Raw genomic sequence first — 26,688 nt, forward strand, 5'->3', positions numbered from 1 at the left:
AGTCTCCTCAACATCTTGAAGAGAGAAAAAATGAATATTGAATGTGATGAAATATTTGTCTTAGATAAATGACTTAAGCTTTCTAACATAAGGCTATAAGAGAACTAGGTTTATTTTCTTGTATGCAAAAGTTATGCAAAAATGTCTTCTATTTCTGCCTTTTATAACATGATCTTTTTTAATAGCTAACTTGGCAAATAAGCAAATATAAGAGCTGATTGATTATTTTGTTTACTATATAATTACGTAAAGGAGAATAACCAACTTTAAATCAAATTTAACAGGAGGAACAGTTATGGCTAAATAGATCATTCAGAGACTGAATTCTTCTAAATGAGATTAAGCCAGCAAACTATAGAAATCATTTGGCCACTTTTATGAAAATCTGAAACACAGCTGAATATATAAATACCCTTTTTCTTTTCTTCCCAATAGACTGGATTCCAAACTACCAGCAAGGAATATTAATGGAAGGTTTCTATTCTCCTTTCGATTTAAGAAATAATTTGCAGAACAGGTTGGAAGAAACCTATTTGCTCTGAAATCAAAAGCAAGTGCATAGTTTTCAAAGCAGAAAAGAGCTATGAAAAAAAGCAGGTGTTTGTACTATTGGATATGAAATAAATGTGAAAAATTAACCCCGGAGTCAGTACATATAATGGAACAATTACATTACACTTATAACATACGACCAAATAAACTAACACACAGAAGACTAGCTTTTCTAATTGTCCTACACTTTCAAGTGTTATAATTACAAAAAAGTGTATTGAAAATACTAGGAAGAATTTTAATTCTGCAGACAGTTGACCAAGGAACTGAAATGCTCTTAGAAAAATTCTCTTCTGATACATTTGACAACTATTTGCATATGGTCTCCTTTCTGCTTATACATTTGACATTTCTTTTGTTTCCATGGTATGCAAGTTATGTTTACAAGGATTGTACAAGAGCCTGAAGCAGATCAAAGCTTATCATTTGGTCATTTGGTATTAAACGTTTTACATTAAATGTAGCATTTATTCATGGGCTGTCAGACAGTTGAGCATGATAAGAGAATCAATCTGAACTTCACCCAGTACTGGTACTTGAATAAAAATGAGCCTAAAATTGTAATAAAATATTGAAGAATGGGGTTAAGGACACATCCTTCTATGAATTCACATGAAAAGGACTCCTGACAAAGCTTTGCTAGAGTGGCTGATTTGTCCAACCTTTTAATAATCAGGCATCTACATCTTTCCAGAAAAGTTCCCTAGCACTTATCAGAGCTGAATGTCCAAACACTGATACCATACTTGTGTGGATTCCTACAGTTAATCTTTCTGAACATAGGTCTCCTGAAACCTCCATTGCTTATTGCTCATTGTGTGAAAAACATCATAGATTTATTTTCATGGATGTACATTATTCATATCTTTTACTCAAAGACACAACTAAATGAGTTAAGAGTCCAGGCAGATTAAGATTTGGGTAGAATACACTTGAGGAATTCAAACCCTTGCAAAAAGTTTTTAAGAAAAAAATGTTCAAAAAATTCACACAGATTCACAGAACAAGAAGAAGAACAAGTTATACCAGTTGCTTGCTAAGCAGACATTCATCCCAAATGCAGAGGAGTATGAGGATTAGAACAAACTGGTGTCCGCTTTCCAGCTTCTCATTACAGCTGTGACCATGAGGGTTATTCCCATCAGTGACAGTGCCTTAGAAACCATCCCATGGACAGATTCTTTCTCTCTCTAGCTCAAATGACTATTCCAAGAAGAGTGGAAAAACTCCAACACAAGAACAACAGAAAAACAATCCAGGATCATCAAAATACAGTGGCATGGCACTGTCTGAGAGATGCAGATAGAGATCACTCAGAACGGTGAAGATGAATCTGGCTCTCCAATCCTGAAGGTGAATGGCCTTACCATTTAGCTATGAGTTAAAAGTGGCTGTGAACACCTACAGTATTACAAATAGTTCCTAAAAACTTTTATTCCTTTGCTGTTGTTAAGTGTTCAAAATCGAAACTACAATAAACATGGCATAAGGAAGGAGACATCCTTAAGGAAGAACCTTACGTTCTCTAGTGAAGATTCAAGTATAATTTCTGCCAAATGAAGATATGGTTCCATTTGGTAATAAGCATAAAATGAAGCTCCTGTGAAAATCCAGTTAAATATTTTGCATAACTAGCACGATGCAATACATTTAAAACTCATTAAAGTGTGAAATACATTCATAATACTATGCTAAATATGCATCCCATAATTCAAGCCACCCACACATGTATAGGTAACTTTTATGCAATATTCAGATTTGAATTACATCAGTGTCTTATTTTAAGAAAACAGTGAGTCACCTGTAGAGAATACAACAGGAGACACATTACTAGTCGCAACCAGAAACAACTACTAGCCCTCTCATTTAGATAAAACAGAATAAAATACCTACCATCTCCTTCAGACTAGTTAAATCTGTAACTTTTTGCCCAGAGAAGATCATTAGCATAATGAACGGAATCTGCTGCAATTTTGTAGTTCTCTAATGAGTATGAATTTGGTTGTGCAAGGTAAACAGTGCTCTGGTCCTGATATAGCTAAACATTTCAGCTTGTGAGCAATCCCCTGTCAGCTGAAATTATCTGGAGCACTGCCATGATTTTTGCATTAGAATATAAGGTCTTAGATCAATGTTTAGTAGGAGTGAAGAATATTTTGCAAGATTGTGTCCATTGAAGTCTGCACCTGGAAGGACAGAACTGTGGATGCTTCTTGTTATCTTTCCTTCCAAAAAACCAAAAAGAAATGAATTGCCTAAGAGTTTAGCTATGGACAGTAATTAATTTTTCATACCCTGCTATGGATGTGAGCCTAAGAAGTATGTGATAGAATGAGTGTGGGATTTTTCCATACATATGCTAAAGATCACAAATAATAGGAATGATGTGGCAAGACAACTTTGAAATTCATCAGCAGAGCTGTATAATATAGCTAATTTGCAAATTGTCTATATGCACTGTCTATTAGCATGGCCTCTGCCAACAGTTGCTCATGTTAAGGCTTAGTCACTGGAATTCCCTTGCTGAGCTGCAGTTCCAGGCATGATGTGATGAGATGAGAATCTCAACTTTCATCAAAAATGAAAGTATCCACCTAGGCGCAAAGATTGAAAGAAAGACTGAGGTAAAAAGGTGAATCAGAAACCTTTTGATATCACAGAATCGGGGAAAGAAGAGGAAAGGGAAGTGTGGAGGGAATAAGGCCATGAAAGCCATAGAGGGGAATCATGGTTTACTTTTAGGGGCTCTGGACTCTGCCCAGCTTTATATTGCTATGTGCAAAATACACATTAGTCTTTAAATAAAAAATTAACTAAAAAAATCCAGTTTAGCTCTCTGTGTCACAATCTTAACATTTATCATTTTAAGATAATAAAACATCCATTCAAATAACATGGTCTAAGATTATCGCTGGCAATACAATTTTCTATTCAACTATCCAAAAACATGTGAAATAATAATATTGAGACCTCAACAAAAAGGTAAAATGTGTGTTTAATAGTTAACACTATCTCCCTACATACTAATATTTCACATAAACTATGACTAAACTAGATCTGGGTAAATCTAGGAATATCTCTGCTCACCTCAGGCTCTGAAAGCCATTGGGACAATCTGCCAAGCTGACCTGGCTTGCCAAAGCCTAAGCCTGTCATGGAGAAAAAACAGAGTATAAGTAGACTTCTATAATAAAAGCTGTGTTTGTGACGTGAAGTTATTAATCTGTAGTGCCAAGAAATGAAAAAGAATGTGGTTTTTGGATTCTACATGTTATTCAAACAGTAATTCAAATGCTTAAGCAATTACAAAGGAGGATGCCAACCATTTGGTATTTTTAAAAATTGATCACCACAAGTCTGGTGCTGAACACCTCTAAATCTTAAGCCTTCCATGAGTGCTAAATGTTCGCAGCATTTTGCAAGTAATGGCCAACACTTTTCAGTGTTAAACCTTGAACAGGCTGAAGTTCTTCAACTGTTTTGAAAGCTTTAAAGAAGTGTCTGGAGTTCAGGCTCTGGAGTGAACAGGTATAGTTTTCCTGTCATACAGAATCGTATGGTTGCAAATTGCACCTCTGTTTTGAAAGAAACTTTATTCTATCATCAATAAGTCTGATCTGTAAAGGAGGACAACAGAAATAAAGATATCAGCAATGAGCAATATGATCAGTTTTTAAGTAGCAATAAATTAAAAAAAGGAGTCTAATTCTGCTGAAAACCACAACAAAAAAAGAAAACAGAACAAAACATGAAGCAAATAGTCCTTTCTGCAGAATTTTAAGAGAAAACAATTCAGTAAAACAATTATTATATTTGTAAAATTTACCCTAGCAGGATACTTTGCTTAATACTATCTCCCAACTGGAAATAGTATTTATTTTTCCCTGACAAATCCATTGTAGAAGTATGCTATGCCCCAGCATAAGTACTTATAAATCAAAGTCAGAAGGAAATCCAGGCTGTATTGAAACCCAGGAAAAAAATTTATTCCTGTGATTATTTTGATGTTTAACTCCTAATAACCTCTATCTCCCTTACTATTTTTCATTTCCAGTTGATGCTAGTTTAAGTGTAAAACTTGCAGCAGTGAACTACATTTGTTATTTGCTATGGTTTTTTTTAAGTCTATTTGGGTACACATGCTAACAATGTCAATCTTTCGGGATAGTGAATGCATTATACTACTGGATGTAGTGCCTAGCACAATGGAGCCCTGACACACCCCAAAGAAGTATTTCTAACCCCACATAAATTCCACATTATCATGACTCATATGAAGGATACATGTTCACTATTACCACTACAAAATCCGTGTTTGTTACCATCTTTTTCACTTTATTTCACCATATACAATGTCTGTCCATATATAGCTCATACTTAATATAATAACTTCTCATAGTTCTTTATTTGTTTCATTAAATATGTCTTGATTTACCTTTAACTCCAAAACATATTTTTCAAAAGTGCTGATCAAGATTTTGTGCAGAATTGACTGAAATGTTAAACAAATTGTTGCAAAAGTAGAGAATACTAAGCTGTTAGAAAAACTGGCATCACTAACATCTGTGGCATAGTTGCATTAAAAGCCCGTAACAGGATTATAGCTCGTATATAGTATTTGCCCTCAGTTGCAGTTCCAGGGTCTCTCATGTGAGTATTTGCTGAAATAAAATGCATAATCAAAATATCTTTTTTTTCAATTAAAAATGAGAATTATTTTATATTAAAATTAATTATTTTTGAAGTCAGGAGAGAAATATCTAACTAAGATAATATTACGAGTTGCAACACAGACAGACAAAAAATAATCATCATGTTGTATCACTAAGTTGTGTTTTGATATTTTGTTTTGAAAATCTAGGAAAAATTTCAGCAGGTATAAAATACTTGCTGAAATGCTAGCATATGTAAACACATCATTATGAGGACAAAGCAGTATGCAGCAATAACCACTGTATGACTTCTATTTCTCTTTGGCATAATTGTTCTATCTACTCATCTTCTCCTGTCCTGGGTGGTAAGACACCTATGGAATGCAGCTGTTGTTTTTTTTCTTCACTTTCCTAACATCTATGTTTATGGATTTAAAAGCAAAAGACTTCTAGTAGCAAGTTTTCTGACTTTGAGAGGAATTGAGAAATCATTCTGCCACCTTTCATGCTGCCCTTCCTACTGCTCTTGTCTTCTAGTGAAGCCTTTCATGTATCAAACCTTGGATATAATACTCCAGAGACCAGTGTAGCACTGCTGAATCAATAGCTGCATGTGTTGCCTTGAAGAGAAAGCCATGCTGCTGAAGAAAAATAGATGTAACTGACTAAAATTTAGAGTTAGGTGCAGTCCTTTTGTTTGTACAAATTTTGATGAATTTAATGCAGCTCTGCAAATCTTATGCCAGTCACGAATATTCACAAAATCAGGTCCTGAATTTTTAGACGGATGAATTTGTTTCATAAATTAAATGAGAGCAGAAGTAATATACAGATAAAATAGTTTACCTATTGAAATCAACACTAACTTCCTACAAGTTGTAAGATTTCTTAATTAGAAACAGAATGGTTGGCAGATAAATTAATTGCTAATCCATTTAAAGCTCAGAGCTCTTCTAATATTACCTCAATTTTAACATGTCAAAGGACATATACATGTTTCATATTTAAAGCCACATTTAGTAATGATGAGCTGCTACAGTCATAACTTCAGTCCAATTATGGAAACTCAGTTGTCCAAGTAATTCCACTGAAGCAAATGAGATCAACTAAATAAATGATCATGAACTCTAATGAAATGATCATGAGAGTAAAGGTTCTAGAAACTGGTCTTTTTTTTTTTTTTTTTTTTTACAAAAAATGAAATGATTTTAGGTTTTGAGTATGGATTAGACTGTGCAAACTCTTAAATTGGGGAGCATTTTGTAAGGAGGAAAGTAAGGAATTCATTGTGTGAAAAGTAGTTGGGATGAAGAACGTTTAAATACAAAAGGAGAGATAATACATTTTTATTTAGTAGCATGTAGCTATCAAAAGAAGAGCAGGTTCACAACACAGTTAATATCAGAAAAAGTTATCAAATAGAGGGGAATGGATTTTCTGGATAAAGTAAAATCACATAATCTATGGATTATAATTCCACAGATGTCAGTAATGATGGAATAATTTACATAATTTACATTACTGTAAGTACGCAGATCACATGTTGGGAGACCTTGAAGCTTGCTCAACAAGCATTGGTCCATTCCAAAAGAAAATATCACTGAAAAAAATGCTAGAAAACTCTCATTTACTCTCAGTCAATAGTTAATTCTCTCAAAGAACAAATACACAGTCATATTTTCATATATGCCTAAAACAACGGTAGATGAACCTAAAAATGTATTCAGAAATTCTATCTAAATTGGTCATTGAACATCTCAGAGCTTGATTTCAATCTAGCATGCTAGGTCAGATTCTGCTATTAAATAATTAAGATTGCAAATGAAGATAGAATTCAGTACTCCTTGTCTCCAAACATGGAAAAGAAATTCTTTGCTGAAGTGTTTCAGTCTTTTCTGACCCTGGGTTTCTCATGAAAATACAGGGGAGAAAACAGAGAAAAACTTTCTTAATTCTACCTTATTTTTACTGCAAGCAAACCAAAAGTCTATCCACTGAAGTCATGAAGATACACCAGTACAAATTTGAGAAGTATAGGGGCAAAGAAAAAAAAGGGACTAATTCTGCTTTTTCATATATCAGAAGAGCTTAAAATTAAATGTAAAGAATTCATAAATGTAAAGATTTATCTCTTGAGGGAACTGATTTAGTTTACTTTGTGCTTCTACTCCACTTTCAGAGAATTAAAAAATAACTGCAAACATTTCATTGAAATAAAAGGAATCAAAGAAAGTGTGTCTGAACTTCATTTTGATAAAAATAAAAGAAACATTTAAAGAAACTTAGAAGCAACTTATTTACTTACCAGCTTGACCAAGTGTATACTCCTGATATCTTGCTCCTATTCTGTTTGTGGCTGTACAATTATATCGTCCAAAATCATTGTCAGATGTGGGAGCAATCTTTAAAATGAATACAGTTTGTAATTATTAGTTTCTAATCAAATACCAAAGTTCTTGTAAAAAAATAGCTATGTAAATATGTTCTGCTTAACCAATATGCAGATGTGTTCCTACTTCATCCTATCTAGCATATTTCACAAAATACAGATCTAAATACATCCTTTTCATGACAAACTCCCCTTTTCAAATTCAAATGAGGAAATCAAATAAAGGAAAGTGGTGACACTGTTCATCTTTACAATTTCACTTTTGAAGCAAGGAAGAAAATCCAATAAATCACATATTTCTTCACAAATACACTATTTGCAGATACTGATATTTTGACTGAAATAGGCAATGATATGTCTGAAAATTGCTGTTTGCTACAGATGATGCGAGAATAATATTTTACTTTTTATAGTTTGAAGGATTCACAATATACCAGACATTCAGGGGAAAAGGAGAAGATATAAGGAATGTGGCTCAGCTGTATACTCAGGTGAATGAGGATATAAGACAGAACAAATAATAGATACCACTGCAACAGGAAGCTAATGTCTTACTTGAATCCACTCTCCTGCCCAGTTGTTCAGGTGATACCTTCTGTTGTGAAGAACCCATAAGAAAACTCAAAAAGCCAAAGACATTTTTTGTCACTAAGTAATGCTTTGTGAAAGCTTTACTGTAAGTAAAAAAAACTGAAAGATCACCCTCAAATGAAAATAAGATTGAGTTTCTTTAAATCTGTCCCCTTTACTCCAGGCTTATAGGGAGTTACAGAACTAGGATTCTAATGTTAATCTGTATAGGAGTTCTAACAACAATATGATAGCAAGCAAGGGCTGTCTGTGTTTTCCTAACCAGCATTTTCATTTCCACTCCTTTAGCACAAATTTTAACTGTAAAAATGACCGTAATTCCCTACTAAAGGCAGATATCTCCACCCCTTTTATGATTTCAAAAACCCTGAGAAAAATATGAAAGGTAAAGGGTTTCCAAACCCCTAAGTTGCTTGGGAGGAGCACAAGTTTTCAGAAGAAAGAACAAAGAGATTGTATCATGAAACCTTTGTAAACCTGTCTTCTATGAAGGTAATAGTGGCTCCAAAAGTTTCTTCTAGGAAATATATATCTTTATTGAAAACTCATGTTAAAATGGACTCAAAAGGTGTGTTAACTGCCAACCTATATAAATAAACAGAACAGATTTCAGTGTCAGTCCAAACTTTTATTTAAAGGAATTGTAGAGATTGTTTCACTGAAAGTTGTGGCTTTACCAGTGGCAGGTTATCAATTCCCTCTTTTCTCTATAATTTAACGTTTGAACCTGTCAAAAATTGATGTTTCGCTAGAATACTGTAAAAGTACCTTAAAACTCATTGGAAGAAGTTAAAGTTAATATGGTTCACTTACACATTTCTGATGAGATAAATACATGCTCATACATGGTTACCAAGACAGCTAACATGGGTAAACTCACTAAAGCCAGAAGCTATATATGAGTTTTCAGGCAAAATAAAAGAATCAGTTATTAAAACAACTGAATATTTTCCTGCTGTCATCTTCTTCTCACAATATAATACAGATTGGACATTTTTAAAAATATGCTTACATGTAAAAAATATACTTATTTCCTGTAAGGGCTACAGAAAGCAGAAAATGATTTGCTATCATAGACCATCCTTCATCAAATTTTAGATAAGTTTTCAATCATTCGCTGTTGTTACCAACACACTAGAAAAGGAAGATCATGGGGATAATGAATGATGAACAAAATGTGGAGAGAGATCATTTCTGCCACTGAGACCACTTCACAACCCAACATCATAACAGTTTTTAATAGCTCATTCATAGTGACATCTCTGTTATCAACATAAAGGAATGAAAACAGCTGACAATATACATGCATAAGTCAGTTTGTCACTAATTTTAAGCTTTTTAATGTATGTCATTATACTGTATTCTGACACTGTATTTCATAATATGTTCTCTCCTCCCCTCTTCCCCAATCCCCCCACGAAGCACTCACTTAACATCTCTTACAAAACTAGGCTTTTCTGTTAAAAGTAATGTGTTTTTTTTCCAAAAGCAACTGCAAAATAAGCTTTCTAACACTAATATGCTCACAGTAAATGTCAAGAAATGAGGTTAATTGTTTGGACTTTAGGAAAATGACAAGTGAGCCACCCACTCTCTTTAGTTTCTTAACCTCTTTTCTCATGGCAACTGAGAAGATTATGCTCAAGCTCCTAATACTAGATACAAAAGGATAAAACTAACTTTCTCCAAAGCTCTCTACTAGAGTAGAGAGTATGTAGTCCCAGTAATAGGTGAGACCAGGTATGGAGATAGCAGTTACAGACTCTATATACTAAAATGCTTAATTAAGGACCATGATTTGTTGTACATTATTTCTGAGTAGTTCACTGTTGAGTTAAGTTAATAAACTGGCTGGATAATTAAAATCCATTCTTTTTTTTCTGTCTTTCTCAGGTTTCATTCTCAAGCATAGCTTCCAGATGAGAAAAGGAAGTTTAGTTCTCATTTTTCCAGTGCCTCTGCGAGAAAATTATCATCATCAAACCCAAATGCAGTTCACTATTGTTTTACTATTCTGTCTTGACCTTGACTGAAGCCACACAGGTCTTTCTGTATAGACCAAGCACCTACCAGACATTCACTTTAATTTTTAGTATCAACTTGATGGGATAGTTTTACATTTATTTATGTAGTTACTTGCAAGCAACATGAGTTACATTAGTGTTCACTGCAGATGGAAAACAGAAGGCAAGACATGCAAATAAGGTTTATTTTCTAACTGATCACAAGAAATGTGGAGATGAATCAGTTCATACATAGTTTTTTTTTAAAAGCAGCTTTATTTATTAACTTGTACATCTTATCCTTAAATGGACTGTATAGTACTTGCAATAGCACCAAACTGACAAAGAAATTTATTGTCACAATGTTGATTTCCATTTTAAGCCTTACCTCTAAAATCAGCTTTCTTCCTGCACTATAGGTCTTCAGATGTGTTGTATTTTTTGCAGGTAAAACTAATTTTCCTCTTCTCCACTGAATTGAGGCAGATGGATTAGCTAGCACTTCACAACTTATATTGATGGGATTACCTTCCCAAGAATAATACATGGTTTGATTTGACACAAATGTTGGAGCATCTGGAAAAAGAAAGTAGCACACAAATATGTTAACTGTTTTAGCAAAACAGGCCACAAACCTCTATTCAAGAACCACTGTTCTCAAAGAAATCTGAATTAACTGTTGTATCTATTTATTAGGGACCATGACAACATCACTACTCAACCCTGAGTTTCTTGAGCCTTTATTTTGGTAGCTTTCTTCCCTGCTAACGCTGTTTCAGCTGAAGTTCTTGGTGTCAGTGAAAAGAATACATGTACTGCTAATGTTATACTTACTAACATTAGGCAATATCAAGTAGCCCTTGAAAGAAAATGTATCTCAGAAATGATGAAGAATATTTTCTTCTTGAGGATCATAAACTCTACAGCCATCCCTTGCGTGAAAAAGGCAGGTGCACAACAATGCTTATATATATAATTTGTCCAATTACTGATCTTACAGTGTTTTCCTTTGCCATGGAGAAATTACTGTTGTTTCCTGAATATCTGTAGACGTCTAAGAGCTTCACCCATCTCCTGTCTGAACTATCTAATACTTCATGAAACCTTTCTGAAGAGAGATGTTCAGTTGGGTGAAAAAGCCTAGAATAAAATTTTTAAAAGAAAAGTAAAAAAAAAAAAAAGCCTAAAAATGTTGCAATGTATTCTGCCTACTTGAGATAAAATATTGTGAATATCAGCATACTTAGTATATAGGATAGTCATATCAGTACCTTATGGAATCATTGAGCTACAGACAAGCAAAAAGATGCTGCACCTTCCTTCCAAATCTGCCTTTAAATGGCTATGTTAAACATGTAACCAAACATTTATCCTGTATACAAAGAAAATTGCCAGGTTGCAAAGTAATTATGACCTTCAGATCACAAGACTTTTTTCTTCTACTTACAGTTTCCATGGACAGCAGAAACAGTTTAATGTCATTCAGAAAATCAGAGGGAGCTCCTCTTTCCCTGCACTTCTGTCTTGGGTAAACCCATTTCTTTTGCATATCTAAGATCTATTTGGAAATCAATTTCATATTTTAATTCCACTCTTGTTATATTTTAAGAAAATTAAGAAAATATTTTTTGTATTACTGAAAGTCAAGTAAACACTCTAGCAATTTAATTCTGAGAGAAAGAGAATGATCAAAGACAGTTGATACCATGGTATCACTTTTTAATATTTAAAATATATATGTATAAATTTATATTTTGATAAACAGCTCCTAAGTGCTTCTAGATGCGTGCCTTAAAATTTTATTTTAGTTTTCTTGCAATGAGTTTAACTTTAGGTAAGAAAATTAGTTGTAGGTCTACCAGAAACGAGAACAGGGCACATGTAACTGAATACTAAAATTTAGCTTCAGGAGATGCTTAAAACGGATTTCTTGTTTTTGAAGTGCACATTTGCAACCTTTCTGTATTTGCTGTTGTGAAAAATCATAACCTTTTTTGGAATTATGCTGCTGCTGCTGTTTTGACCAAAAAGAACTGTCATCAGTAGGAGTTTTAAGCACAGATCAAGGGTGGTACATTGCTCATCAGCATTTTTTTTAGAAATATTCAGCTTTTATTTTTGTAAGGAAGCAGCTGGTTTCATCCACCTAAGTGAAATATGTCTTCCTATGGTCATATTTAGCATATATAGGAGCTCACCTTCCTTTTCAAGATGTTATAATCAGTAATTCTACTGCTCTTTGATTCTCATACACCTTTTAAAAAACATATTTTGGCATTTAAGTATCTTTATGCAAAGCACGGACTATCGGAGAGTCTTCAGGATACAACACATCACATTAGAAAAGCTCTATGGAGAAGACAGCAAACTTTGCATCTACCCATTTTATGATGAAGATGAATTCTCATCTTAGAATACTGAGAGTCAGAGCCATGGCTTTTCCTATGGAAATGCAGTTAGCAGTGGGAGCCACTTGAAACAAAACTGCAGGAACTGACTTCTGCCTGGCAGGCAGTTTTTTGCACTGAACATATGTGCAACATATGGATCAGAAATCTCATCACAGTGTGCATGAGACACAAAATGTGGTTCTTTCACAACAGATTTTAGACAAGCATTTTGTCTTCCATAATGCACAACTCAAAATGAGTTCACTCCGTCAGTGCACACTGCCATGAATGTGGAAGACACAAAGCTTATCTGTTTGAACCCAAGTAACTTTCCTCCCTAAGTGACATCGTGTGGTTTGATGCCTTCTGTTGATTTAAATAAACACTTGGCCAATTCCTATCCTATTTAAAAGTCTTGGAAGTGAAAAAAAGGAATGTAAACTCTTATACTGTAGGTACAAGCATTCAGCGGAATAGGAACTTTCAGATTAGACAGCTATCTCTTCTTAAATGCCGACTTTGGATAGCTACATTATTTGTTTATACTTGAAAAGAGTGACCGAGTCATGGATTGCCATTTACACATGCTTATAGATATTAACAGATCAACAGTTCTAATGTCACAAATCACAATTAGGTCTAAAAGTCCATCAAATAAGAATACACAGAAAAATCAACATTTCACAAACAAAAAGTATTCCTTAAAAAAAAAAAAAAAAAAAAAAAAAGCTTCACATTTTCCCTCTCCAAAAGCCTGGGAAAAAAAGGCTTTGCAGCAATTTCCCCAGGATTCTAAAGCTCCCACTGATGTTCAGATACAGCCAAAAGAAGATGGACAGATACGGGATGACTGTACTGATGGCTTGATTTGGAGCAATAATCTTGAACAAGTTGATTTTTGATTTCCTGGTCAGGAATGGGTTAAGTTACCTGGAATGATGCTTCATATTGAGAAAACAGCTCTAGAAACCATTTTTTTCCAGTAAAAATAAAGATTTTTTTTATATTTCTTATAAAATAAAAACTCAGTTGGAAGAGAAAAAAAAAGATTTATTGGAATCTTTGTTTTCTTGCATACTTTCATCCATAGTTGTAGTATATTAGGCTTAGATGGTTACAGAAATCATACTTATCAAACAGAAACACATGTATGTGTGCAGTACAAAACACTGCTTAAAAAATAGCAACACTTAAACCAAAGTTTTGAAAACATAAGGTTGATTTTATATGTCTACAAAATCTGACTTCTCCAGTTTTCTAAAAAGCCTGAGAAAAAGATTAAGTGCCACAGAATGTTTATTAAGAATATTTATCACTGATTTTATCAACTGACAATGAAGTCTATTCAAGCAGAAATGAGAAGGTGGGCCTTATCATATGTTAACATATGTTATGGATACTTAGATCCAATATATGTATATAGTATAATAAGAAAAAAAGAAGTTTCCAGGCAGATAAGTGAGAAAGTTAAAAAATTAAAAAAATAAAACTGTTTTCTGCTTAGCTGGAATATTTTATAATTGGATACTGCTCCTATGCAATTCAGCATTAATTTGTGTCTGACGTAAAATAATTCAGGGCTGTTCATAAATTAAGTGTACTTTTTAAACTTGTGTACATCTACTACCAGTTAAGACAACATACTGGAATTTAAAGTAGATAAATACAAAAGCAGGAGCTTGAATACACACCATTTTCAGTAAATAAAATTTTGTTTACAAATTTAACAAAAACTACAGCACAAACCTGGATGGTATTTATTATAGCTGAACCTTATGGCTTTCTACCACAAATAAAGCTGCAGAAAAGTAGAAAAAGCTACTGTTCATATTAGTTACTATAGGTACATGAGAAAGTTCGTAAGCACTATTAGAAGCCTGAATGGTGAAAGATGGAGTGGTATTTTGGGAAGATAAGGCAATGCAGACAGAAAAGACACCTAGAACGAACAGAAAATAAATCACGAAGGTACAAAATTAAACCAAAGGATTCTGTTATAGTAGGATTCTATAAGCAATCATAGCTTTTGAATGGCATTTTAGAACAGTTAATATTATGGCATCAGCTAAACTCAAGTATATTCCTAAACAGGAAAGAAATGGACAAGTCAGCATACAACACAAAGTTGGGAGAAGTGGTTCTGAATAAACTGCACAAGGAAACTGGGCAGGAGAAGCAAACTCTGACCTGAAAACTGATTTGAATATCCCTATTAGGTGTAATGCCTGAGAGCACTGATGGAAGTACAGACTAATACATCACCTGTCTCCTCCAGAGGGTAATTCAATTAATGACTTCGAAGATCCAGCTCTGGTGTCTTTTCAGTTATACACAAAATTGGATATGGCAAATTATCTGATTCAGCATATGTGTCCAGACACCTACAACAGCAACCTGATGTGCAGAATCAGATTTTCACTTCCTACCCTAAGACCAGAAGTTTTCAAACTGTTGGCTATTTATTCATCACATGATTAGTTTTTCTGGATCACGCAATGAAAGTATATGTCAGATTGTCAGGTCTAAGATGTCAAGAACATCTCCTGTACCATATTATTGGAAGCCTCCCTCTTAGATGCTTACTATTGACAAAAGGTCCCAATCATCAAGGACTTTAATAAAATGCATCCTCTAACAAATTTAGTACTTTCCTTACTCTCTCTCATGTAAAAGGATCATACATTTTTGTAACTTTATCCCACCCTAGTTAACAGCCTTCTATTTTTCTTTTTTATTTTCTCTCTCATACCTGTTTGGCAATAGTTATTATTTTGGAATGAACAGTTTTTCCCTGGAGCTAAAGTAGAAGAATGTCCCCAGACTGGTACAGTAACTGTCAAATATTCCTTATAACAAGAAACATATTGGAAAGACCTTAACAAATGAAGCAAGGTGATTAGATTTTAATATAAAATCATCCTTATGGAAGACAGAAACTACAGAGCTTCAAGACTGCTAATTTTTATGATTTTACTTCCAATATCATGATCATGTGGCTGCAAGGAAAATCTTGTAAATCTGAATCTTAAGTTTCCAAATAGAAAAGCAAATGAAACTTACCATATACCAGGTTTTAAGTTTCCAGGATTATTAGCTAAAACCAGGGGCTGTTTTTTGTTAGACTCTGACTCACAATTTTGGAAGTCTGAGATCAGCAGTTTTGCAGAGGTGTATGTTTCCTTCGCAGTGGGCAATAAGAAACACCACCCACAGGAACATTTCCTTTTTCTTTATGCTTTCAGTTCTCGTTTCTTCTCAAAATGGATTACAATAAAGTGCATGATATTGTTCAATAGCATAATGGGCCAGCTACTAATTGTACAGTTTATGCAATAGGAGTAGGAGTCCCCCTCTTATTGGGAAACAGTACCGGTCCCAAATACCCTTGACTGTGATATTACTTCTGACACTTAATCACCACACTGATTTCTCCATCTTTTACCATTGTAATATCATAAACACAGTTAAACAATTATTTGTCAGGGAGATAGAGCAACTTTCCACCAGTCACAATGTATGTTGTTGATGATCTTTAACTTTTACAAATGATGGGCAATGAAAGAACGCACTGTTCTGGGGTTTGGTGCTGCCAGTCTCACAGAAGTTGAAAGTCTGCATTTTTCTTGGAATTCCACATGACATTAAGGAATAAGGGAGTTGACCTGACCACAAATTAAAACCCAGAAATTTTAGTTTTGTAGTAATATCTGAAGAGGATGGAGAAATCTGTAAAAAATTTTTATGTTGCTGCTGAGATACTGCTTTTACACTTTATGTTGCTGCTGCGTTTTAAGAGTGGCATTGTAATTTCTTCAGCTAAATTTAATCTGTATTCATTAGCTTCCTGGTTTACTAGTGCATGTTTTCTGAAAATCTGTGGCCTTGTGAGCTGTGCAAGTCTCTGACATGTACATTAAATACTTCTACTTAGCAATGTAAATAGACATGGCATTGCCCGCAAATGACTGCTGGGAATTCTGGTTTGTGTTTTCAGTAAGGGCACTCTTGAGTTTATGTTAGTACATGAGTTTGACTGTTCAAGAACTTATTCTGGGGTGAGAAGTGCAGGAAATGTCTGCTAGAAGGAGAAGAAATGGTAGTGAAATCACAGATAGGTAAAATAAGCTAAGTATGTCAATGCTGATACTTAAATGAAACAGTCTGCATATCTCTAGTGGTCATTTTCTATGCCAGTAAATCAGCAGGAGCACTGACCATGTGAAGTAGCACAGGAGGAATCCCACTGCAAATCTCTCACATATAAGATACAAGAATTCTGCAAGCTTTTGTAGTCTTGATTTTATTTTAGTAGTAATTTTTATTTTAATAATAAAATGATTGGGTATTTCCAATTACTGAAACAGCACATTTTTGGATGCTTGCAGTTGGTATCAAAACTTCAATTGTTATATGCATTCCTGAATAGGATTAATGGAGTAATTTAGGATGATCAGACTCTTGACATCATATATTAGATTACATAATTCCCATATAAAAGTCAAGCTAGCAACACCTTTCCCAAACCAGGATCCTAACCCCCTGTCTCACCTACTCAACCCTCTCCTCCTATGGTACATTTCACATTTTCAGAACAAAATCCAGCTCCATATCTTTACTTTCCTATTTCCTTACCAGACATCCTTATCTCCACCACATGCCTCCTATCTCTCTCTTCCTTCTGTTATCTGCCTCCTATATTCCCAAATCCTAATTGTTGATCCTGTATTGTATGTCTCCCCTGAGCAGGGACTCTCAGCCTCAGTATCTGTTCACTTAATTTTTACATATAGTGCCGTCCAGAAAACAAATAAAAAACTTCTCTCTATTAGAGACTAAAAATTCAAACAGCATCCCCGAAATATTACCCTGTATATTGAACTCCATTACCAGTATGTTGATTCTGCTAAATCTATACCTCACATCCCTCAGACAGTGTGCACAAACTCACCCTGTATTTCCCTCCTTCCTTTTGACCTGTGCTGCAGAGGCCCCATACCAGGTCAGAGGCACCTGGCCTCACATACCTTTTGGCCTGCAACCAAAGCTGCACTCCTCCGGCTTACTGTAATTAATACTGGAGCTCTCTCCTTCAAGTATGCGCCAGCCTAAAGACTTTAGGGTTCTCTCAGTATAACTGAAGAGAGACTATTTAAAAATATCAACTTCAACTAATGCAAAACGTTCTGCAGTTAAAGGAAGCTAGTGAAGAAAAAAATGTTCAGGCTACAAATCTCAACTGAAGATATTTTGTTCTATGCAAGTTTCAAGATCACACTTGCACACTTTATCATAGCACCAAATTATCTTCTTCATAATTTTCAGATGCTTCTAAGATGCTAATATACTAAATTGCTTCTGCTTTGCTGACCTAGCTTGGGGGCATAGAGAATGACAATGACTGTATTGTGTTTTTTTTTACTTTTAATCACAGGTCATCTGTGCATAATATAAATTATACTTTGAATATTACAAAATGACTTGAAAAATTCTATTGGATTTTAGAAGTATGAAAACTGTAATTTAAAATTTACACTTGAAGCATCAGTACAAACATATAAAGAACCTCATCAAGAGTCAATTTCAGCCTGTTAGAAATAAGACAAACTCAAAAAGTAAAATCATCTTCAATAAAACATGAGAAAACTCTTTCTTGCTTTTTTCCTTTCTTAGAGAATAGTGCATATGAAAAATTATGCCAGTAAGCCAAGACAGTGAGGCAAATATATCTATTGACAAAATCAGTAAATTATCTGAAGAGAAACAGAATAAAAACTAAAGTATTCTATTCACTTCTCAAAATTATATTCTCTTTTTACAAGAAAAATAGCCAATGTTATTAAGAATCTACTGAAAATGACATCAAGCTCATCGTAAGTTCAACAAAAACATGTAATATAGACATCTACTTACTGTCTAAAATAAAAATTTAGAGAGATTTCTAGGAGAAATATAGCATTCTAACACATCATTGACATATATAGGACAAAAGTTCTATTGTGGAACTTCTGTCCCAAAGTATCATAACTTCATTTTGGGCTACAGAATTACCATACAGATGAAGAAATGATAATTTTAGCCACTTTGCAAAATTTATCGTGGAAAAATCAGAAATAGACAACAAAGCTGCCTTCCTTTCTTTTTCAGTATAGTGAGTCTTGGTGTAATGTTTTTTGCATAGTGCCTTTATGTAATAATCCTCATCTTTTGCTCAAAATTCAACATTCGTATCCTGTTTAAGTCAGTGGGATAGCATACCAAATTTGCTTCTATAGTGCACAAAGTAGTCAAAGGAGGAAAATTGTAAGTCCTAATCAGTGCATTTCCTGAGCTTCAAAGTCATATTAAAAGTAGTATATGTATTTCATGTTGCTAAAGATTTACCATTTCTGTCTTTCTTTTCTCATTTTCAGCTATAATAATTTCATAGGAAAAAAACCATAACTAAAGCCAATAGCATTTTAATAGAAAAGATGCAATATCTCCTAAAATATTTCAACATTTTCCTTGCTTGCTTTTGATGTAATTTTATTTTTTTTTAGGCCACATGATAGTGTTTATCAATCAGTGTTGTTTTCTGGCTGTGAGAACAACATAGGGCTAGACCACCATAAATTAGGTATGGTAATTGAATAGTGATGAGATGTTCCTTCTCTGACTTCTTTTAAAAGAAACTGAATCTCTAGTACATCTATATTTATTACATTTTATGATAGCATGAAGTAGCAGGAACATTATTTGGCATCAAATAGGCTACAATATTTTGTGACATCCTGCACGTACTGGCGTTATCTTCACTGATTCAAAATCTGCTTATGAAAGTAGACGTAATTTGTGGCTCAGCTAGTTCAACCTGCTTTTAAGTAATTCTGTGTTTTTGCAAAGGTATGAAATGAAATGGCATGAATCCAAAGCATCTGCATTAACTGCAATACAAAATAGCTCACTAACATAAAACAAAGTGAAAAGGTCTAAAAGACCAATCTACTCAGGAAACTAAGTTTAATGCTGTTACAAGAATGAGGTTGATTTCAAATTGCAGTAGGAAAAAAAAGAGAAAAGACTGTTTCCAATAAGCAATAAAGACAGTCGCATAGTAAATACTACATAGGTTTCCTTACAAATGAACACAATTTTGCAGATGCTACACTTTTTAAAACTTTTTTTTTTGGTAACACTGAAAAAAATTGGTACTTGTCTGATAAGGAATACAGCTGCAAAATTCATGTTTGGAGGAAAACTCTAGTAGTAGGAAAAGCATCTCATTTTTGGAAGAAGTTTTGAATTATTTAATTATTTTTCTAGAAAGTAACACTTTCCTAAGAAATCGCTTTTGCTTGAAACTCATGTGCTTGATTTCACACAAAAATGCACCATATAACTGATTGCAATATGCTTGCGATAGTCTATTAAAAACCCTAAATACTAGTCTTTTTGTACAATGAGTAAAGTAGGCATTTTTGGACCATTCACCGTATCAAGTAGCTACCCTATCAGTACTGAAAATGGTGAATTTTAACTGAAATTGAGTGATGGGAAAACTTGTTATTGCAGCTAAGAAAGAACATAAGCTTCCTGGGTAGTATACAGAGAAAGAGAGGCTCCTCCAAAGAACAAACCGTCTTGCTGATAACAGGATTACTCTTTGAAGGACCCTGCACTTGCCATTGGTAATACCGAGCCTTCAGAGAGAGCAGCATCTTACCGTAGGGTGCACATGTCTGCACGCAGTTAGGCGCTGTGAATACTTCCTGATTGTGGTAATGACCTTTTGAACACAATAGTGGGAAAACCTTATGGGAAAGCAGAGGTTCACTTTTAAAGGTCATAGACTGTTGGTTGATCACTACTGGCTTGTTTACATGCATTCCAACTTCATAATATCATCACTGCCTCCCTACTGAGAATAATAATATGAAGAAAGATGATCCAGTACCTCTAATATGTCAGAATTATGTTATCTCACTCTCTAATGCTAATCACTGCAGTGAATGATTTGTGGAAGTACAGCCAAGAAATAAATGTGTTCTCTCATCAGAATTTCTTCTACTTCTAGTCAGGTCTGTATTGTGTTTTTTAAGATTCCTTTATATCCCGAGTATATATTTTCAGCAAAAATGTCTCAGATAAGAAAAACTACAAATACCACACAGAAATGTAAATACCTATTTGCATAGTAAAACTATGACTTTGAAAGGCACCTGACAGTATTATATGCAAAAATCCCTTTGTAATTCACTGGGATTTGTACATTTAACTCCCTCAGGCTCTCCTGAAGGCTTCCTCTTACAGTATCTCCTGCTTCAGCTATTTTTTTAATCTATTTTTATCATTTTTTTTAATTAAAAAACCCCACTTTCTATCTAGGGGAAGCATATAGGTAAACACTATAGACACATCTTAATACCTAACACCTAATATATACATAATTTATGCTATCATACTGTCAAACTTTTCAATCAGTTGATTCAATTATTATTATTAATAATAACATCCAACATGTAATAGACTTCATATCTGTAATCAAACTGTACAGATAATGAAATCCATATTAACAAATAATATTAATAATGATATCTGTCCTTTTGTCCTTTTGATTTTTCCTTACTAAACGCAAGGAAAACTAAATGTAACTAAACACAAAGGTGACTTTGCAGGAGGAAATACTTTAAAATGCTTCTGTCTTCCCTAGAGTTTATGTCTGTCTAGTATTTTCTTCAGATAAATGGCAAGAGCAGGGTTAACTGAGCCAGACTGGTATCAAACCTGATAATCTCTTCCTGTCCTAGGGAACTGCTCTTATCAGTAAAAGCAACCCCAACAGAGAACACAGATAAAATACAGAAACTCTGTGCAAACATACTGTCAGTTTGAGGCTTGGCTAGGGGTGAGAAAGTAAAAGGATGAGACAGTGACACCAGAGACTTCTGTATCTCCATTAGGCCTGTTTAAGTGTCCTGCCATTTAAGAATGTAACAGGAACATGGTTCTGACTACACAAACAACCAAACACACAAAAAATAGGTAAAGAAAACAGCTACAGTTATTAACTTATGGAATGGAATTAGGTGCAGTGATTAGTCTTAACTAGGAGATACGAAACAATATAAACAATTATCATTTATTTATTTATTTTTAATTTTAAAATAGTTATTGAAGTTTATGCCTGAATACAGTTAAAAATAATAAAAACTCTGCTAACATGGCTCACTGGTGATTATGCAAAGAGCCAGCCACACTTGAAAAAATTCTTCTCAAAACTAGTTTTGAAGAGAACAGAACCAAAATCATTGAAATGGAGATTATAATGTTTTGAAGAATTTTATGCAATTTGGTAAGTGAGTATTTGGAAAAAAATTGTAAAAGTATTGAGAACAACGTTTTTATTTACTATTAATATGTGGAAGAAATATCCCACGGAAAATAACACAAAAAGAGTCAAATCATTTATTCAATACAGACTTCACCAAATCTCATTAAAATTCCTTATTTTTTCTCATTTTGATATGAGAATACAGATTAGTTTAGCTTTTGAATCTGTATTTTTTGCTGAAAGTCTGTATCCTGAAAATTACAAAGTGAAATAACTGGAATAAAGGATAACTACATCTACTACAGAAAGAAATGTAATTGTAGTTGAGAAAATTACTTTTAGCACTTACAACAACACAGCACTGTATATAAATGGTGGTAAGAAGGTACTCACTGATTCTTTGAAAAGACTGTTTCATTATAGAAGTTTATGACAGAAACTAGACTAATGGGAGAATGAGACTGGAATGAAGACACTTCCCTCTGAGGTCACTACTTTAAAGGACAGAAGACATCTTCACCATTTGACATATTTTCTTGTCATGGCAAGACAAACATACTTTATTTGCTGTTCATATACCAGTGCAAAGTTATTTCCAAAGCCCACAAAAACCTGCTCTGACTGGTTAATCAGAATATGAATGGAGACAGACCCATATTGCATCACACCAAAAATGTTCTCCTTGCATTATGAAAATACCTTACACATAAAGAACATGAAGAAAATTGTAATTTTGTTATTCAAAGAGCATCTGCTCTGGAAAAATGAATTTGGCTTAATCCTCAGTTATAATTTTCGAAGTTGAAAACTTCAATTTAACAAATTTCATAATTTTATGCTAGATCAAAGAAAAGTCTTGTGTTACACATTAAAATCATTATCACAATGTGTGATGATATCTCTGATGATTCACATAATATTTATATATTCTTTTAAAAATCGTGCTTTTTGGAAGATTTCTGAACTGTAAAAAAAAGTCTGTTGCATCAAAAAATATGGATGTCTAAGCATAAAGCTAGATTTAAAACAATATCTTAATCCATTTTCACATACACAACATTTCATTCTTCCAATAGATATTCAAAATTAAATCTGCCATACTATTTTCATTAATTCAATAATGAGAATATGCTACTTTTAAATTCATAGGATCTGCTCCAAAACTTGTACCCTGGAGGATGTCTTAGACTACATTAATCAATTAATGTATAAATCCAGAGATTTTGTTATGCCCTGTAGTATGAATTCTGTGCAGCTAATGAATTCTTAAGTTTCTGTTCCCTGTGTTTCATACAGTGTGACGCATCCTATTTCTCCCTTCTGAATACAAAAGGTAATAATACTGAATTTTAAAGCACAATGGCTACATAACCTTAATCAAACAACATATTTCATGTCATTCTATGTGTAGAGCAGGACAGGATTTAGAATTTTATGGGAATTTTAAAGTAACTTCATTGAACTTGCATTTTTGTCTAGTATAATCATTTTTTCCTTTATATCCATATAAAATAACTAATTACCAGTGCACTAGGAAGCCAAGACTCATTAAAGGAATGAATCTTTTAAATGAATATGCTCCCAGAAGAATAATAATATTTCGCAAAGTTTCAAAGTCCTTCACAAGTACTTTTATTGAAGAATAGCTATGTTAAAGCTATTAATAAATACTATGTTTATTTCTTAGGTCTTTGGGGTTGGCAAATCTCTCCATTCTTAATATCCAATTACAAATCTGAACATTTCTCATTTTCCTTTCAGACCTATTTCCTAATTCAAAATGTGCCGTCAGCTGGCAGTCTGCAACCATTACTTTTCCCTCATCTCCTTGTACTACAGGTCCTATCCAACATCCATCAGATTTCAGTGCAAAGACATCCCTTGAATTCAGTGGATTCTACTTTTTTTGTAACTACCAATGGCATATAAGAAAAATTCACTATGTTATGTTATGGGATTGATTGTTTATTCAGCTTTAGAAAGCATTTTGGATACACTCTATTCTGTGTTTTAACCTCCTTCATTCATTTAACCATTCAATCATATACCTTTGATGTAACCCTTTTGTTTCTCCAATCTTTTTCATCATTGGTTGTTTCCTCACTTCCAGAGTCTCAGTTTCAAACAGGCTCACTCAAAATATACTTCAACAATATATGGAGCAAAAATATGTAGAAAATCTCTATCAAAATATAAAAATGATGAAAAACAAAAGAGGATTTGGGGGGGGTTCATTTTCTGAAGAGCTTTGCTTCAAGAGTTTGAAGAACAGTTTGTTTGAAGACACAAGTTTGCAGTGAACTTCCTTATATTTGAAATTTACCTACTCTGATTGACTTCTAAAGCATCAGACTCTTCTCTAAATAAAAATAATCTCTACTTTTCCTGCATAAAATCCAAAACTTTTGAATAAAACAACCTGTCCAAAAGAGATTGCCACAAACATTTGAACTCCAGAAGGTGTTATAACAAAGACTAGAGAGTTGCTGGGGATCAGCAACTCGGAGAACCAGGAAAAACTGATGACTTGATTCAGTCTTAAAAGATTAAGTTCAAACTGAGCTGTTGCTCAAATTAGTCCTTACCTTATCCCATTGAATACCTTCACATACAGCAGTCTCCACTAGTCCAAAGCTTTTGAAGAAGTTATTAAGCTTAACCTTAAGTGGGCTGGAATATCATCACAGCTGAACTGTCCTGATTAAGCCCCTGACAAGTGTCTCATCAACTTCAGTAAAGCCAGGATTCATCCAGAGTATTCAGTACCACTAACTATAGAAGGACACTCTTTCTTAAATTATGCAAGTTTAAACATGAATGACCAGAAAAACTGACCTTCCATTAAGAATGTACTTTTTTCTTTCAAAACAAATTTAAAAGAGAAAACAAAATATTAGAACTTACATTCAATATCAAGGTACATGCTCTTTTGGTGCCCACCAATTCTACTTGCAGCTTCACAGTCATATCTCCCTGAATCTGACAACTTCACATCTTTAATATGCAGTGACGATTTTCCATGCTGCCCTTTGACTTCTATACGGCCATCTGGGCTCTGTTTACATTGATTCAGGAAAGAGAAAGGTTTTATATATATATATATGTATCTATATTATGTTTTATATTTTAAACACCATAGATAATTATGACTGAAAGCATCTTCTCACATATGGTGTAGTTACTATTGACAGCTAAGCAATTTCTAAATTTGTCAAATAAATTTTAAAAAGTATATAAAAAAGGATGTTCTAATTCTAGGCACTACAGTCAAAGGAATAAGTACATGCTTAAAGGAACACTGTCAAGGTAAACCACAAAATTTACCCATTTAAGACTGGCATAGTTAACCACATACTGAGAGCCTGCTTATGATTGCACTCATTTTGCTAAAATGCAGGAGTTAATAAAAATGCATGTATAAAATCATAACATTTTAGATTACAGTTAGCACCCAATCTCTTTCTTGTCCTTAAAAATGTAATTAGGAAACTAAATTAAAATAGCCTTCAAAACAATGATCAAAACACAAATCTAGTCAGAGATTTCTTATTTTCATTATTCACATTTTCTTGTGAAAAGCTCATATCACCTGAAAAACATGATCCAGAAATGCAACTGGAATTTCTGGATTTCATTTGTATATCATTTCAAGGAAACAGGCAGGGTAGAAAAATGAATGTTGTCTTCTGCTTTTCTAGAAAATCAATTTTATGTTTATCCACTTGATAAAAATCCTTTTCCACACATTGCCCTCCCCTCCCCTGCCCCAAAATGATTTGACTTTCAAGAGCGTAAAAGAGTAAGGAAAATTAAATAAAACAAACAAAAAACCCCCCAAACACACTGCTTGACACTTTAACTTCCACGTAATTGCATACCTGAGGGAAAAAAAAAAGTTAAGTGCTAATTTTGGCTCTGCACTTGATTTGCTTTGTAGCTTTGGGAAACTCCCATTACTTCTTTTTTTCATTTTTTTCATTTGTGAAGAAAAACTGATAAAAAATACTGATGTTTACCTACCTTAATATTGAGGAAGGGGGAAAAGGGAGTTAAACATTAACTACTTTGTTTTATCGCATTTAGACCTGAAAATTAATGTTCAATCCTACAAGTACATACACTCAAGTTTACTGCTTTTTACACTAAATACTGACCAAATGGTAGCTGATATTTAAATGACTGAACTTATAACTCTATACAGTTGTTTCTTCTCTGAATGCAGAAAAATGCACACAATTTGTATCTCAAAATACTTGACATAAAGCACCAATATAAAGCTTTCTGTGTAACAGAATTTCTATGCAAAGAAAAGTACCCTGATCCTGCATCAGAACCCAAGCACCTAAATTTTTCCTGTGAAAACCTCACAGTACACATACATAAACTGAAATTCTGAAATCCTAATGCAGGAGCAAATCTGAAAGCCTCTAGATTGATAACAATTAATTAAGACCACTTAGTTATCTATATCTTTCTAATGCTGAAAATTCTGTTTTCATTATACCTTTAAAAAAGGAAAGAGAAAAGTTATGAAGTTACTAGTGAGCAAGCTACAATATTGAAAGTCATGTTTTTCTGGGGTCTTAAGATAATTAAAATGTAATTTCTTTAAAATAAAACATAAAATGGTTTTCTAATCTCTACTATATCTACATTTTACAAACACTTTGTATGATATAGTTAATAACTGCATTATTTACATATCAGTTAATTATTTCTCTTTTAAAATATCAAATATGCAGTATATGGTAAATCTGCACTATTCTTACTTAAAATGTACACATCCTTCAGCAATGTTTTT

The 26,688-nt window shown here is 33.6% G+C and overlaps 1 protein-coding gene across 1 annotated transcript in view; it reads right to left on the minus strand.

Annotated features, from left to right (window-relative positions):
* The window catches only part of NCAM2 (neural cell adhesion molecule 2), a 168,681-nt gene that overhangs the window by 71,161 nt on the left and 70,832 nt on the right, over window positions 1-26,688 (minus strand). The window contains exons 9-11 of the mRNA XM_067290097.1: window positions 24,792-24,942; window positions 10,576-10,763; window positions 7,510-7,606 (exon numbers count right to left, since the gene is read on the minus strand). Of these exons, the coding sequence (XP_067146198.1) occupies window positions 7,510-7,606; window positions 10,576-10,763; window positions 24,792-24,942 (436 nt within the window). The remainder of the gene's footprint in view (window positions 1-7,509; window positions 7,607-10,575; window positions 10,764-24,791; window positions 24,943-26,688) is intronic.

The sequence above is a fragment of the Apteryx mantelli genome, chromosome 1, assembly GCF_036417845.1.
Source record: "Apteryx mantelli isolate bAptMan1 chromosome 1, bAptMan1.hap1, whole genome shotgun sequence".
Lineage (NCBI taxonomy): Eukaryota > Metazoa > Chordata > Aves > Apterygiformes > Apterygidae > Apteryx > Apteryx mantelli.